We start from the raw sequence: 15,118 nt of genomic DNA on the forward strand, positions 1-15,118 counted from the left end.
ATAAGGCCTTAGAGGAGAGATTCTACCCTGTTCTTTTTATTTTTTTATTTTTTGGGTCAGTATGGCTAGAGGTTTGTCAATTTTTTTTAAAGATTTTATTTATTTATTTGACATAGAGAGAGAGAGATCACAAGTAGACAGAGAGGCAGGCAGAGGGAGAGGGGGAAGCAGGCTCCCCGCTGAGCAGAGAGCTAGATGTGGGGCTCGATCCCAGGACCCTGAGATCATGACCCAAATTGAAAGCAGAAGCTTAACTCTCTGAGCCACCCCAGGTGCTGCTATTGCCAGTCCTTTTTGATGTAAAGCATATGAACGTAAAAATCTTTTATTTGGACTAGTTTTAAGTTTAAAACTTAAACTGTTGCTTAGTATAAATGAAGAAACTTTTAAAAGAAATCCAGTGTTATTTCTTTCACATATCTGTAGAGATTTGAGCTAGGGTGTCAAAGTACCAACACATAGAGGTTCTTAGGAAAGCTGCTCTAATGAACGAATGAGTGATTTGTAGTTAACTTAATAGTTGATTATATTTCAAAGAACACCAGGCATTTGAAAAATAAGTTTTTTTCTGAACCCAATAATTACCAATTTTCTCCGTGATTCTTCTTTTTCTGGAACAGTGAAAATGTGAAAATAATGTAATATCTGAATGGAGTCTGAGGAGTTCATGGAGTGTTATTGAGTCTGTCTATTTTATAAGGAAAATTGATTCATTATTTTCAAATTATTTTACAGGATCCTTCAAACCAAAAATGTGGTGGAAGAAAGAAAACAGTATCTTTCAGCAGTATGCCATCGGAAAAGAAAATCAGCAGTGCGAGTGACTGCATCAGCTTCATGCAAGCTGGCTGCGAACTGAAGAAAGTCCGGCCAAATTCTCGTATTTATAACCGTTTTTTCACTCTGGACACAGACCTCCAAGCTCTTCGCTGGGAACCTTCCAAAAAAGACCTTGAGAAAGCTAAGCTCGACATTTCTGCTATAAAAGAGATCAGACTGGGGAAGAACACAGAAACATTTAGAAACAATGGCCTGGCTGACCAGATTTGTGAGGACTGTGCCTTTTCCATACTCCATGGGGAAAACTACGAGTCTCTGGACCTAGTTGCCAATTCAGCAGACGTAGCAAACATCTGGGTGTCAGGTTTACGGTACCTGGTTTCTCGAAGTAAGCAACCCCTTGACTTTATGGAAGGCAACCAGAACACGCCAAGGTTCATGTGGTTGAAAACAGTGTTTGAAGCCGCGGATGTCGATGGGAATGGGATTATGTTGGAAGACACTTCTGTAGAGTTGATAAAACAACTCAACCCTACCCTGAAGGAATCCAAGATCAGGTTAAAGTTTAAAGAAATCCAGAAGAGCAAAGAAAAACTAACCACACGGGTGACAGAAGAGGAATTTTGTGAAGCTTTTTGTGAACTTTGCACCAGGCCAGAAGTATATTTCTTACTGGTCCAGATATCTAAGAACAAAGAGTATTTGGATGCCAATGATCTCATGCTCTTTTTAGAAGCTGAGCAAGGAGTCGCCCATATTACTGAGGATATGTGCTTAGACATTATTCGGAGATACGAACTTTCTGAAGAGGGTCGTCAAAAAGGGTTTCTTGCAATTGATGGCTTTACCCAGTATCTGTTGTCGCCAGAATGTGACATTTTCGATCCTGAGCAAAAAAAGGTTGCCCAGGATATGACCCAGCCATTATCTCACTACTACATCAATGCTTCCCACAACACCTATCTCATAGAAGACCAGTTCAGGGGGCCGGCTGATATTAATGGGTACGTTAGAGCTTTGAAGATGGGCTGTCGAAGCATTGAACTCGATGTTAGTGATGGTTCAGACAACGAACCGATCCTCTGTAATCGAAATAATGTGACAACACACCTTTCCTTTCGAAGTGTCATAGAGGTGATAAATAAATTTGCCTTCGTTGCTTCTGAATACCCACTCATCCTCTGCTTGGGAAATCACTGCTCCCTATCACAGCAGAAGATAATGGTTCAACAGATGAAGAAGGTCTTTGGCGATAAGCTCTATACTGAGGCACCTTTGCCATCAGAAACCTACCTCCCATCACCGGAAAAATTGAAAAGAATGATTATTGTGAAAGGAAAGAAATTGCCTTCCGACCCAGATATTTTGGAAGGAGAAGTAACAGATGAAGATGAGGAAGCAGAAATGTCGCGAAGGCTGTCGGTAGATTACAACGGCGAGCAGAAACAAATCCTGTTGTGTAGGGAACTCTCCGATCTGGTGTCCATCTGCAAGTCTGTTCAGTATAGGGATTTCGAACTGTCTATGAAAAGCCAAAACTATTGGGAAATGTGTTCATTTAGTGAAACAGAGGCCAGCCGAATTGCAAATGAGTACCCAGAGGATTTTGTAAATTATAATAAGAGGTTCTTATCAAGAATCTATCCAAGTGCCGTGAGGATTGATTCCAGTAACTTGAATCCACAGGACTTTTGGAATTGTGGCTGTCAGATTGTGGCAATGAATTTTCAGACTCCGGGTCCAATGATGGACCTTCACACAGGCTGGTTTCTTCAAAATGGAGGCTGTGGTTATGTTCTAAGGCCATCCATCATGCGGGATGAAGTTTCTTACTTCAGTGCAAACACAAAGGGCATCGTGCCTGGGGTGTCTCCTCTCGCCCTTCATATCAAGATCATCAGTGGTCAGAATTTTCCAAAGCCCAAGGGAGCTTGTGCCAAAGGAGATGTCATAGATCCCTACGTTTGTATAGAGATACATGGAATTCCAGCAGACTGTTCAGAACAAAGAACTAAAACTGTCCAACAGAACAGTGATAACCCCATTTTTGATGAAACTTTTGAGTTTCAAGTAAACCTACCTGAGCTGGCCATGATTCGTTTTGTTGTTCTGGATGATGACTACATTGGGGATGAGTTTATAGGACAATACACGATACCATTTGAATGTTTGCAGCCTGGATATCGGCATGTTCCCCTGCGCTCTTTTGTGGGTGACATCATGGAGCATGTAACCCTTTTCGTCCACATAGCAATAACTAACCGAAGTGGAGGAGGAAAGGCGCAGAAGCGCAGCCTGTCAGTGAGAATGGGGAAGAAAGTTCGAGAATACACCATGCTCAGGAATATTGGCCTTAAGACCATAGACGACATCTTTAAAATAGCAGTTCACCCCTTACGAGAAGCCATAGATATGAGAGAAAATATGCAGGTAGGAAAAACTCCAAGCTCCTCTTCTCTACCCCTCCTTCTTCCTACCCCTGCCTTACTGGTGAACATTGTGTTTTACTAGTGATCTGATTCCTCAAAAAATTATCAGAAAAGTTGTATAAAGCCACTACCACTGAATTAAGTGTTAAAGTGCTGTGATAAAGCAGATATATTTTATGTATCTGATTGTGAATGAAGGCTGTGTTGAATTTCACCTCAACTAAACCAGTTAATATAAATGCTTTATAGATCCATTTTAAATATCCCTGCCACAGAATCAATATGGGGTTGTATTTATGAAACAATGTGAGCAAAATAAAATATAAAAATTATATGTATGCACAACATATAAAATATTATATATATACAGACAATACTAATTACACTTATATATATTCAATATTTGCAGACATGAACATGAAAGGGAATTTAAAGTCCTAAAAAGAAATTCCATGCCTATTAAGTTATTTTAATTAAGTGTATGAAAACAATAACAATAAATTACTCCTCACCAGAGCAAACACAACTGAACAAACAATAGTCACCACTTGAACTTGTTGAAAACTATGCAGTCTTCCCTTAGAAAAGTGGTTTAATTGAAAGAACATAGATTATGGCTTAAACTCTATCCCCTTGTGATCTTGAGCAAATTGTTTCAGATCTCTGATCATCAGTTTTCTCCACATAAAGTAAGAAAAATAGTAATGCATCACAGAATTATTACCAGAATTAAATGACAGTATATGTAAATTGCCTGCTCCTGGCATGTGGAATTTCATCGTTAATTTCTTTCCCTTCATGAATGCTTGTAGTCAGAGATGGCTGCCAATTTCTTTCTTGACTACTACAGAATATACTTATTCTAGGGTCATGTGACTGAGAAACAACCAAACAGTAAATACGAAGTTCCGGCAGTGTGCAAAGAGGTGTTGGTTGGTAGCAGAACCAGCAGTCTGAGAACACAAGAGAAGAGTATTTTCCAATGCAGCTTATTTGCTTCTTTATCTAACATTGTTTTTAATTTTTTTAAAAATTTGTTCATAAAAGACAGAGAGACAGAGAGAGAGGCAGAGGCAGAGGGAGAAGGAGCCTGATGTGGGACTTGATCCCAGGACTCTGGGATCATGACTTGAGTTGAAGGCAGATGCTTACCCGACAGAGCCACCCAGGAGCCCTAGATAACATTTAAATGGTAATGCTCACCAAAAAAATAAAATAAAATTAAAAAAAAAAATCCCTATTTTCAAGATAGAAAACAAGCTTGAAGAAGTTACGTGATTTCCTAAATAGGAGTGTTGGTCTTTAAATCCAGAATTGCCTGCCACCAAAACGCATGATCATTCATGGTTTTTTAGTCATTTTATGTTGAACCTCAAACCCATAATTTGGGGAATACTTTATTTTTACATTATTTCACAGAGAAATTCCAGAATAGACTTAAAATCGATTTTAATTAGCTAAAGCGGTGGAAAACAGTATGGTATGTGAATTGTACACGAACACTTAGATTGTAAACATTTTATTTGAAGTGGTTGCCTTAGCCACTATTTTAAAAACAGGCTCCAAATATTAGCATTGTCTATCTGGCTTTTTCTGGCATAATACGAAACTATTATAAATCCCCGTATTAGATTACTTATACATCATTTCTGTATCTTAATTTATATCTTAGAAGTTTCAATTAGCAATAATTGCACCTCGGATAAACCTCATTGCCTACGATACTGCCACTGTGCAAAGCTAGAAGTTAACTTTATTTATTTCTACGTAATTCCTGAAAGATTTCCTTTACACATACTGTGTGTTTAAAATGTGTAGTAAGGAGAGTTGGTTATGATAAAGTTTTCCAGGTAATCCTGATAATTTATATCATCTCAACATAAAGTCTTTTGGGTTTAGGATTATTTGGAGCCTAATCAGTAGAAATATGGAATACCAACATGTCGTTAAATTCATGCGACATATAATAGGTTAGGTACTGCTCACTGTTAATAAAACGTGTAATAGTTACAATTTCTATTTCAAATGAATTTTAAAGATTTTGGTTTTTTTTATTTTATTTATTTGACGGAGAGAAATCACAAGAGAGGCAGGCAGAGAGAGAGGAAGGGAAGCAGGCTCTCCACTGAGCAGAGAGCCAGATGCGGGACTCGATCCCAGGACCCTGAGATCATGACCTGAGCTGAAGGCAGTGGCTTAACCCACTGAGCCACCCAGGCGCCCTCAAATGAATTTTAAAAGCCTGTAAAACATGGACAAATGTAGCTTTACATGAAATTTGTTTTAGTATGCGCATCTGTCAGGTGCATCTCTGACGGGATGACAAAGAAATACCATTGATGGTTAGTCGAATGCATGGCGGTGGGTAATGGCAGCCTAGTACCTGGTACCTTGTGGGGGAAAAGCCCAAAGGAGATGCACTCCAATGTATAATGACATGTTCTTACGATCATCATACTACAAGTGGAATACCATATGCACAACCAGCCAAGGCTAATTTGTGTGAATATTCCAGTGCTCTGCTTTGAAAAGCACTATGGAGCCTTGGTTCACAATCAGCTTTGCTTTATGGAATTTTTGTGGCAGTTGCTAAAAATTGACAAAGATGATGTATAATAGTGAATTAGTTCTGTGTGTTATCTCGGTACACATTATGCTTCTGGTTAATTATAATCCAGTTTCCTCCAAATTACACATGTATCGGAGGGTATACTTCTAATGAACACGCTTTTGTGTAAACCTACAAGTGCTCGGGTGATGTGTCATGTGGTCAGAAGTCTAATTCCATGTTTGCTTCCCCACAGAACGCCATAGTGTCTATTAAGGAACTGTGTGGACTTCCTCCAATTGCCAGTCTGAAACAGTGCCTGTTGACTCTGTCCTCTCGGCTCATCACCAGTGACAATACTCCTTCAGTCTCTCTTGTGATGAAAGACAACTTCCCTTATCTGGAGCCTCTGGGGGCAATTCCAGATGTGCAGAAAAAAATGTTGGCTGCTTATGATCTGGTAGGAAATTGTGACTTTAGATTTCTTATCTGTGTGTGTGGGGAGAGAGGAGGCGGGGGATCATCTGGCAGGGGCTCTTTTGTGGAACTCTGATGAATAAATCACGTTGGGGTGGCAGGCAGAGCTGGCCCACTCAGCTTCCCTTAAGCCCCAGCGAAGACCTCTGGGGCAATGCTTTGAACCCAGAGCCCCATAGATTACCATCAGAAATTCTCTGTATCAGTAAGGAATGAATTATTAAGTCTTCAAAAACACACACAATTTCCCATCATCTGAATGACTTTGGCCTGCAACATAACCATTTAATTGTGTACCTGTAAGAAATGGCCATATGTTTCTCAGGGCTGCCTTGTGATGTTTGAGACAAAATATTTCTCTGGAATATATGTTTCTTTTTTTTTAAAGATTTATTTTTTTGAGAGAGAGAGAGGGAACAGAACACAAGTAAGGGGAGAGGCAGAGGCAGAGGAGGAAGCAGACTCCCCACTGAGCAGGGAGCCAGATGCAGGGCTCGATCCCAGGACCTCGACTATCATGACCTGAGCTGAAGGCAGACTCTTAACTGACTGAACCATCCAGGCGCCCCTGGAATTTATATTTCTAAGCTAATACTGTTAGATTTTTTAAGTACATAATGTGATTTATATAGTCACTTAAATTTAAGAATAATTACATGTTTACACCTCCTAATTCCATAAAAAATGAGGTTCAAATGAAAATCTAGAAAAATTTGTAACATATATACCAGATAAATTGTACCTATCCTTAAATAGAAAATGCACTCAAAAATTGGTAAGATGAGGCACCTGAGTGGCTCAGTCGGTTAACCAGATGACTCCTGATTGTGGCTCAGGTCATGATCTCAGGGTCTTGGGATGGAGCTCAGAGGGGAGTCTACTTCAGGCTTCTCTATCTCCCTCTGCACCTCCCCCTGCTTGCTCACTCTCTTTGTCTCTAAAATAAATAAATCTCTGAAAAAAAAAATCAGCCAGAAAAAAATATGGAGAAAAATATCTTACATCAGTAAGGTGTTAAGTACAGCTTGATAAAACAGTGACACATCGTGGCTTAAAAATACAGTTTTACTCTTTCAAATAAAGACCAGCCTTCTAGGATGGAACTTCTGTAAAGTTCTTAGGAACCTAGGCTCCCTCTAGCTTTCTGCTCTACCATCCCTATAGTGTGACCCTTATCCCTGTAATCCAAAATGGCTGTTGAAACTCCAACCATAACATCTGCATTCCAACCATGAAGAATGATGAAGAGGAAACAGAGGGCATATTTTTTGTTTTTAAGGACATTTCTCTGAAATAGCATAGATCATTTTTGCTTATATTTCATCAGCCTAGAATTAATGCATAGCCACACTTAGCTACAAAGGAGAATGACAAATGTCTTTATCTCAAGGGTCTATGTGCCCAGCTAAAAGTTATCTCTTCTGTTACTAAGAAATAGAGAGAGGAGAGTTATTAGAGGATAACAAAGATTCTTTGCTTCAGAGGTGAACAAGAAATTCATGTATCTCTTCTGCCCCTAAAAAAGAAAAAATGAAAATCTGAAAACATATTTAACCTTAAAATAAGTTTTAAATTAAAGATATTGAAGAAATATAGTGAAATATTCTCTCTCTCATTAGGACTAAAAAAATATTATCTCTGATAGAGAGTTTAAGGTAATGAGATACTCTGATCCATTTACCTCTACTAGGAAAATAAACTGGTATAATTTGGGGGGAGATAAATTTGGCAATATAATTTAAAATGTTTATCCCATTTGATTTATATATTTGTTTTCTGGGATTTATTCTAAGGCAATAGTGATAAACATTTATGTTTAATAATATCAACATAGAACTATTAGTTAAATAAAATATAGTAAACCAATATTATGGACTTTTTTGAAATCACACATCTGAAGAATATTTAATGGTATGGAAAACTTCTCATATTTTGTGAAAAAGTCCAGCTACAAAAAAAATATGCACTATAGGATTTAAACTGTATTTATATGTATACACATCACACATCTAAAATGTTAACAGAATATTTAGAGTGATTATTTTTAAGTAAGGAGAATGAACTTTATTTTCTTGTTTATGCTTTTCTACTTTTTATTCTATATTTGCAAAACTCTTTACAATGAACCCAACTAATTTCCTTAGTTGAACAAAAAAATAAATATTAAGAAAGAAAAGAATAATATTTTATCCTTAAAAAAATAACTAGAGGAAAGACATTTGGGATAAACATCCTACAACTGAAAAAGAGAAAAACAAAAACCAAAACCCATAGAATGCATTCTGCTTCCGAATGATCACACCGCTTATAAACTGTGCTCCATGGTTGCTGGGGGAAACTTCACCTATTACCTACATTTCATTTTTCATGAAATAAATCTTTTCATCATAAAAGTAGGGACTGAAAGCTATTCAGTGAGTAGGTATAATTGCCATCTAAGAGGTGAAATTAGGGTACGAGTTGCCATAGAGACAGACAGTTGAAATCACTTATTCCTCCAATTCTCTGTGAAGCTAAAAAAGAAAAATCATTCCTTGGGAGGGGAGGCTGGTCCCCTGGAGCTGGGCTTGGAATAAGCAGAAAAGCACCTGGACTATGTTTGGCCAATTTCCATTTCACATTCTCAAGTGTCCCGTGCTTTTTGTTTTTTCAGTTCTATCTGCTGGAGCTAAATCTGGACATCAGCCTTTTCTCATTTGTATTTTTAAAATGCAGTTTGTAATTACAGACGTAGCATGGCTTTCCAAACCTTCAGTAAGAGCTCCAGTAGAAAGCAGAAATACTTACAATGATATCTTCATTTAGAGTTCCCTATGGAAATGGTTTTTCATATTGGTAGGGAACTGAATATAAATATCCCTATGCCAAATGGTCAACTCGGCAGACCCAGCAAGTGACTGGAAACTCTTCTGATGGCTCTGTTGGGTTATTTCTTTTGGGGGGAACGTGGGTGGGAACTTACACAAGTAATGATATTGGCCTTGAATGTAAAAATCTCATTTTTACTTTCGAGGATTTGCACTGTATTGGTCGGCATCTTCAATGCTCTTGATATGTCAGTGTTATTATTTATTTTAAAGAAGACTTCTAAAATATTCTGTAGGTTGAGTAATCATTTTATTTTATTTATTTATTTTAAAAGATTTTATTCACTTGTTTGTTTGTTTGTTTATTTATTTAAGAGAGACAGAGATAGCAAGAGAGAACATGAGCAGGGAGGAGAGGGAGAAGCAGGCTCCCAGCTGAGCAGGGAGCCCAATGCAAGACTCCATCTCAGGACCCTGAGATCATGACCTGGGCTGAAGGCAGATGCTTTACCAACTGAGCCACCCAGGTGCCCATCAAATAGTCATTTAAAAAAAACAAGAATTGGATCTTGTCACTTTCCTGCTTAAAATCCTACAGTGGTTTCCCATTAAAATAAAATGGAAACTCCTTACTGTGAAGTTATGATCTGACCTCGCATACCTATCTCACTCCCCTCTTCCAAGGTCTCCTGCCTCTCCCAACCTCACCCTCACACTCTCCTGTTCACTTACCTGCCTGCCTCCAACCGGCCACATGGCCTTTCTTTTTTTCTTCCTTTCTTTCTCTTTCTCTCTCTCTCTCTCTTTCCCTCTTCCTTTCCTTCCTTCCACCCACCCTCCCTCCTTCCCTTTTTTCCTCCCTCCCTCCTTTCTTCCTCTTTCTTTCTTTCTTTCTTTCTTTCTTTCATCTTTCTATCTTTCTTTCTTTCTCCCAAGTTAGTTCCCATCTCTAGGTTATTTTATTTGCGGTTCCCTCTGCCTGAAATGTTCTGTTGCATGAATAGTTGCTTCTTATCTCTTAATTCTTAACTCAAATATCATATCCTCAGAGACATCTTCCCTTACCACTGTCCCCACCTGTCACTCTATCATATAACCTTGTTTTATTCCCATCATCCTACTTAGCAGGGTTGAAAAACATTTTGCTTGACCTTTTGTTTAATTTCTGTCCTCCTTCACCCTTCAATTTAAATGTATACTCCATGAGGGCACAGATCCTGTCCGTCTTGCTTATCCCTCTTACCTCTTGCATCTAAAACAATGCTGGCATGTGCTATGCTACCTTTAATGTTAGTTGAATAAAAAGTAAATAGAAGCGTTTATTGTTGGTGACAATAGTGTAGTTTTGATGCCATAATTGATGTGTTTATGGTAAATCTTTCAATCTTGTATGTTTTACCTCTGTGACACACACTAACCAAATTGTTCCCTTAAACATACAGTTAGAAAACCTATAGACTGAGGCAAAACTATGGAATAGGAAAAAGATCATGGGGTCAGGGGAAGGGGCAGGAGGGGTTGAGGGAGGGAAGGATGGGTAGGTGGAGCACGGAGGATTTTTAGGACGCTGAAACTATTCTATATGATGCTGTAATAGTGGATACATATCATTATGCATTTGTCAAAGCCCCTAGAATGTATAATACAAAGAGTTAATCCTAGTGTAAACTCTGGATTTTAGCTAATGACACTCTATCAATATTGGCCTACCAATTGTAATAAATATAACATGCTAAAGAAAGATGTTGATAGTAGGAAAACTGGGGATGGGCTTGGAGGGTTTATGGGAATTCTCTGTACTTTCAGCTCAGTTTTTATGTAAACTTAAAACTTCTCATAAAAATAAAGTCTAAAACAATTCCTCACAGACTATTAATAATAAAAACATTTGGATGACTAGGGCAGAAAACAAATCCAGGGTGGCGGTCATGGTAAGGGGGCAGGTACCCCAAAATGAACAGTTTGAATGTTCAACTCAAATCACCTAAATATTTGGATTCTTCAAAAATGGTACTGAACTGTGTAGAGGCCAACTAAGAGGAAAAGTTGTAACCACTAAAAAAAGGACAATACATTTAGAATAAAAAAAGACCTGAACTCATTTCCAGACAGATAAAAATTTGGCTTATTTCAGCCTTAAAAGAAACAAATCAGGCAACTAGTAACCTCCATTTACTGAAAACCAACCTGAGTGTATGAAACAATACTACTTATCAACAGGAAATGAAGTGAAAATATTTTAGAAAACATTGACCCTGAGTTCATCTGCACAGATTTTTGTTAAATTTAGCTTTTCCCTAATGACCTGAGATGGTTCTCTTCCTTACCAAACACTGGTAATATGTGGAACTATATCCTCTTGAGGGTCTTAAAAATTTAGTCTTAAAGGTCATTTTAGTAATTCTATTATAGTATCTGTGTTGACATCAAGAAATCAAACACCAAATATATCCATAGTAGAGTGGGCTTATTTATGTGGCATAATTTCAGAAGACAGCTTCCCCCTATTCCATATCTTATTAAAACATGCATTTTCTATCTGCTCACTGGTACTTGGAATTTCAAAATTACAACCAATTCCTTTGGGTGAAGACTTTTTAATCTCATTTAAAATGCAAAAAAAAATCTCTGTGAATAATAACACATTGGATTATCAGTAATTTGTAGCTTTGAGTGAATTTAACAGATCCCGTACTACCTGGGATTTTTGCCTGGGAAAAGGAAGAGATCTTAATGACAGAGTGATCTCTGAGTCTGGGTTAGGTGAGAGTGGGGTTGCTTAAAGAATGACAATTTGTCCTGAGAACTATGATCTCCCTTATGACTCCGGATACGGATACGGATGCGACTATGTAAATGCCTGTCTGATATTCAGGGCAGCAGAAGCAGAGGTGACTTTGCTGATATCAGATACCTGTCCCAGCCGGGGTGGGATGCGACAGCTTCTGAAAAGCACTAAAGCCAACTGGGAACATTTTTTTTTTTTAAAGATTTTATTTATTTATTTGACAGAGAGAGAGATCACAAGTAGGCAGAGAGGCAGGCAGAAAGAGAGGAAGGGAAGCAGGCTCCCTGCCGAGCAGAGAGCCCGATGTGGGGCTTGATCCCAGGACCCTGAGATCATGACCTGAGCCGAAGGCAGAGGCTTTAACCCACTGAGCCACCCAGGTGCCCCAACTGGGAACATTATTAATCAGTAACTGAAGAAAGTAGAACTGGGCCTAAAAGCTGAAGGTAGAACCGAGGCCTCCTTCCTGGACCAGACACATAGCGGAGGGCCATTGGCCTTAGACTCGCTGTACTACTGTTTCGGTGCCTCTATATGGCCTTTAGGATGGGTTTTCAGAAACTGTCATTGAAACCAGGGTACCATTTCTAAGAGACCTGTCCCTTGATCGCATTGTGATTTTTCCCCTCAGGTCTTTGAAAGAGCAAGCTTCCCTTCCCCACTCTGGCTTTTTACTTTCTCTAAGAAAATATCCACTGAACTAGGTGATGTAGTCATAGAGTCCCTTACTGCCCAGTCTTTTAAGGTTGCCAATGCAGTGTTTTAATTTACAATTCAATATTAATGAGATCCATTGTTTCTTTCCTCATGTTCTTCTCATAGGTATCCATTTCCTTTTTCTTTCTTTCTTTCCTCTTTCCTTCTTCCCACCCTCTCTCTTTTCCTTTTCTCTCTCTTTCTTTCTGTCTTTCTTTCTTTCTTTCTTTCTCCTTTTCTTCCTTCCTCCCTTCCTTCATTCCTACCTTCCTTCCTTCCTTCTTTTTTGTACCCCTTTTCTTACATTGTCTTAGCTAAGGTTCTTACCAGACTCTCTTCTCCTCCTGCTTGAGGTTTTCAATAGACTGACTTGTCTTCCTTTAGTCTCTACCTTTCCCTCTTTCAACAATGGAATAATCATCCTCAAATTCTTTGATTTTTTTTTCCCATTTTATTTATTTTTTCAGCGTAACAGTATTCATTCTTTTTGCACAACACCCAGTGCTCCATGCAAAACGTGCCCTCCCCATTACCCACCACCTGTTCCCCCAGCCTCCCACCCCTGACCCTTCAAAACCCAGATGAATGGATAAAGAAGATGTGGTATATATACACAATGGAATACTATGCAGCCATCAAAAGAAATGAAATCTTGCCATTTGCGACGACGTGGATGGAACTAGAGCGTATCATGCTTAGTGAAATAAGTCAATCGGAGAAAAGCAACATGGGGGGGTAGGGGGATAGGAGAAGAATAAATCTTTGATTTTTTTTGCCTAGACTTGTCTTCACCCTCCAGCGCTGGCTGTTTTCCAGTCTCACTTCCCATTTCTTTCTGTGGGAACCCTCTCCTGTACTCAAGCTGCTGTCTTTTCCATCTTCTTTTCATTTTCCATCCTTTGTGTTTCCATTCTATATCACCTAGAATGTCTTCCTATCCTTAATTCCCTCTCCATCAATCTAAGTCCAGATCTTTGTCCTAATTTCTCACAAACCTGACATTAAAAAAAGATTCATTTATTGAGCTTATTCATAACATTCAATACATATCAAATATAAAGAACTTTAGTAGATATTTTGCAATACAGAGATAAACAAATAGAGACAGGTATCAACACAGATAGCCATATGTAAAGCTTGACAGCTCTTTGACTCAAGACAAACATAAATAAAATGAAATGAGAATGAGTATATTTTCTGATCACAAAACAATACTTTCTCTTCTAACGTATTACTTTGTATATATCATTAGGCTTTTGATTAGTCAACTTAACAAACATATTTTGGATACCTGTTACTGTACAAGTTGCTAGAGGGATGAAATGGTCTGAATTTCTATCCTTTAGGAACCGGAAGTCCTAGTAGGAAGGCAGGACTTACACCTAAAAAGGGCAGGAATAGGTACGCGTGGGTGGCTCGATGGTTAAGCATCTGCCTTTAGGTCAGGTCATGATCTCCAGGTCCTGGGGATGGAGCCCCATGTTGGGCTCCCAACTCAGTGGGGAGTCTGCTTCTCCCTCTCCCTCTGCTTCTCGCCCTGATTGTGCTCTCTCTGTTTCTCTTTCTCTCTCTTGCAAATGAATAAATAAAATCTTAAAAAGGGCAAGAACAGAGACATAAAAGGTCCAGATAGTGGAGCAGATGATATTTTATGTCCAGAGCAGGATGGAGTCCGAGGACTTGAGTACTATGATGCTCTTTTCGCAGTGACTTGTAATAGACCACTCTCCAAATCCCACTCCGTGCTCAGCAGAATTGATTTATGAAGAATTTTTTTTTAAAATTCTCTCTTGAATGTTCTTATTTTCACTCATGGCCCTGTCCTGTAAAGAGGACCCACAAAGGTTGTTCAGGTCCTTCTGGCATTTTTTGTCCAATGTCTACTCCACCGCACTAAGCAGGTGATTCAAGGACCTATGGTCCTTGTTACTCTTGGGCAGCTCATTTGCACATTCTCAGGTTATGATAGATCCTTCATAAGGAGTAGCAGATGCAAGTGAGAAGTCCCTATTTACAACTTATTTTAAGATTTTATTTATTTATTTATTTGACCGACAGAGATCACAAGTAGGGAGAGAGGCAGGCAGAGAGAGAGGAGGAAGCAGGCTCCCCGCAGAGCAGAGAGCCAGATATGGGGCTCAATCCCAGGACCCTGGGATCATGACCTGAGCCGAAGGCAAAGGCTTTAACCCACTGAGCCACCCAGGCGCCCCGATTTACAACTAATTTTAAAAGAAAAATACTGTCTAACCTTTATATAACTTTTTCTTTAGATAGATGAATTTTACTTTTCTGATGTTCTTACCTGTCTACTTTTTCATGCATCATCAAGAAGTAATTGCTTTACATATTTGGGCTTTTCCAGTGTTTTAAATTAATGTGAATACTTTTGGGCAATTAGTGTTTTGAATACAACATTCAGAGGTGGAATAGTTACGGGAAATCGTAACTGTAAAAATAAACACAAAGTGTTCTCTGAAGGCGACGTCTGTGCTGAATTATTTAACATTAACATAAAAGTTAAAGCTTTACTATGGTAAGAGCAACAGATTTTCTGGAGATAAAAGAGAAATCAAAGCAATCTAGAGAACAT

At 38.7% G+C, this 15,118-nt stretch overlaps 1 protein-coding gene and 1 non-coding gene across 3 annotated transcripts in view; one reads left to right on the forward strand and one right to left on the reverse strand.

The window, feature by feature from the left end:
• The window catches only part of PLCL1 (phospholipase C like 1 (inactive)), a 362,944-nt gene that overhangs the window by 274,507 nt on the left and 73,319 nt on the right, over positions 1–15,118 (forward strand). For both annotated transcript variants that reach the window (XM_046019760.1, XM_046019761.1), the window contains exons 2-3: positions 736–3,210; positions 6,014–6,217. In XM_046019760.1, coding sequence (XP_045875716.1) covers positions 736–3,210; positions 6,014–6,217 — 2,679 coding nt within the window. The remainder of the gene's footprint in view (positions 1–735; positions 3,211–6,013; positions 6,218–15,118) is intronic.
• Positions 4,815–4,951, reverse strand: LOC123951218. The gene has a single exon (XR_006820368.1). It is a non-coding gene; the product is annotated as a U4 spliceosomal RNA (small nuclear RNA).

Source organism: Meles meles, chromosome 9 (genome assembly GCF_922984935.1).
Source record: "Meles meles chromosome 9, mMelMel3.1 paternal haplotype, whole genome shotgun sequence".
Taxonomy (NCBI): domain Eukaryota; kingdom Metazoa; phylum Chordata; class Mammalia; order Carnivora; family Mustelidae; genus Meles; species Meles meles.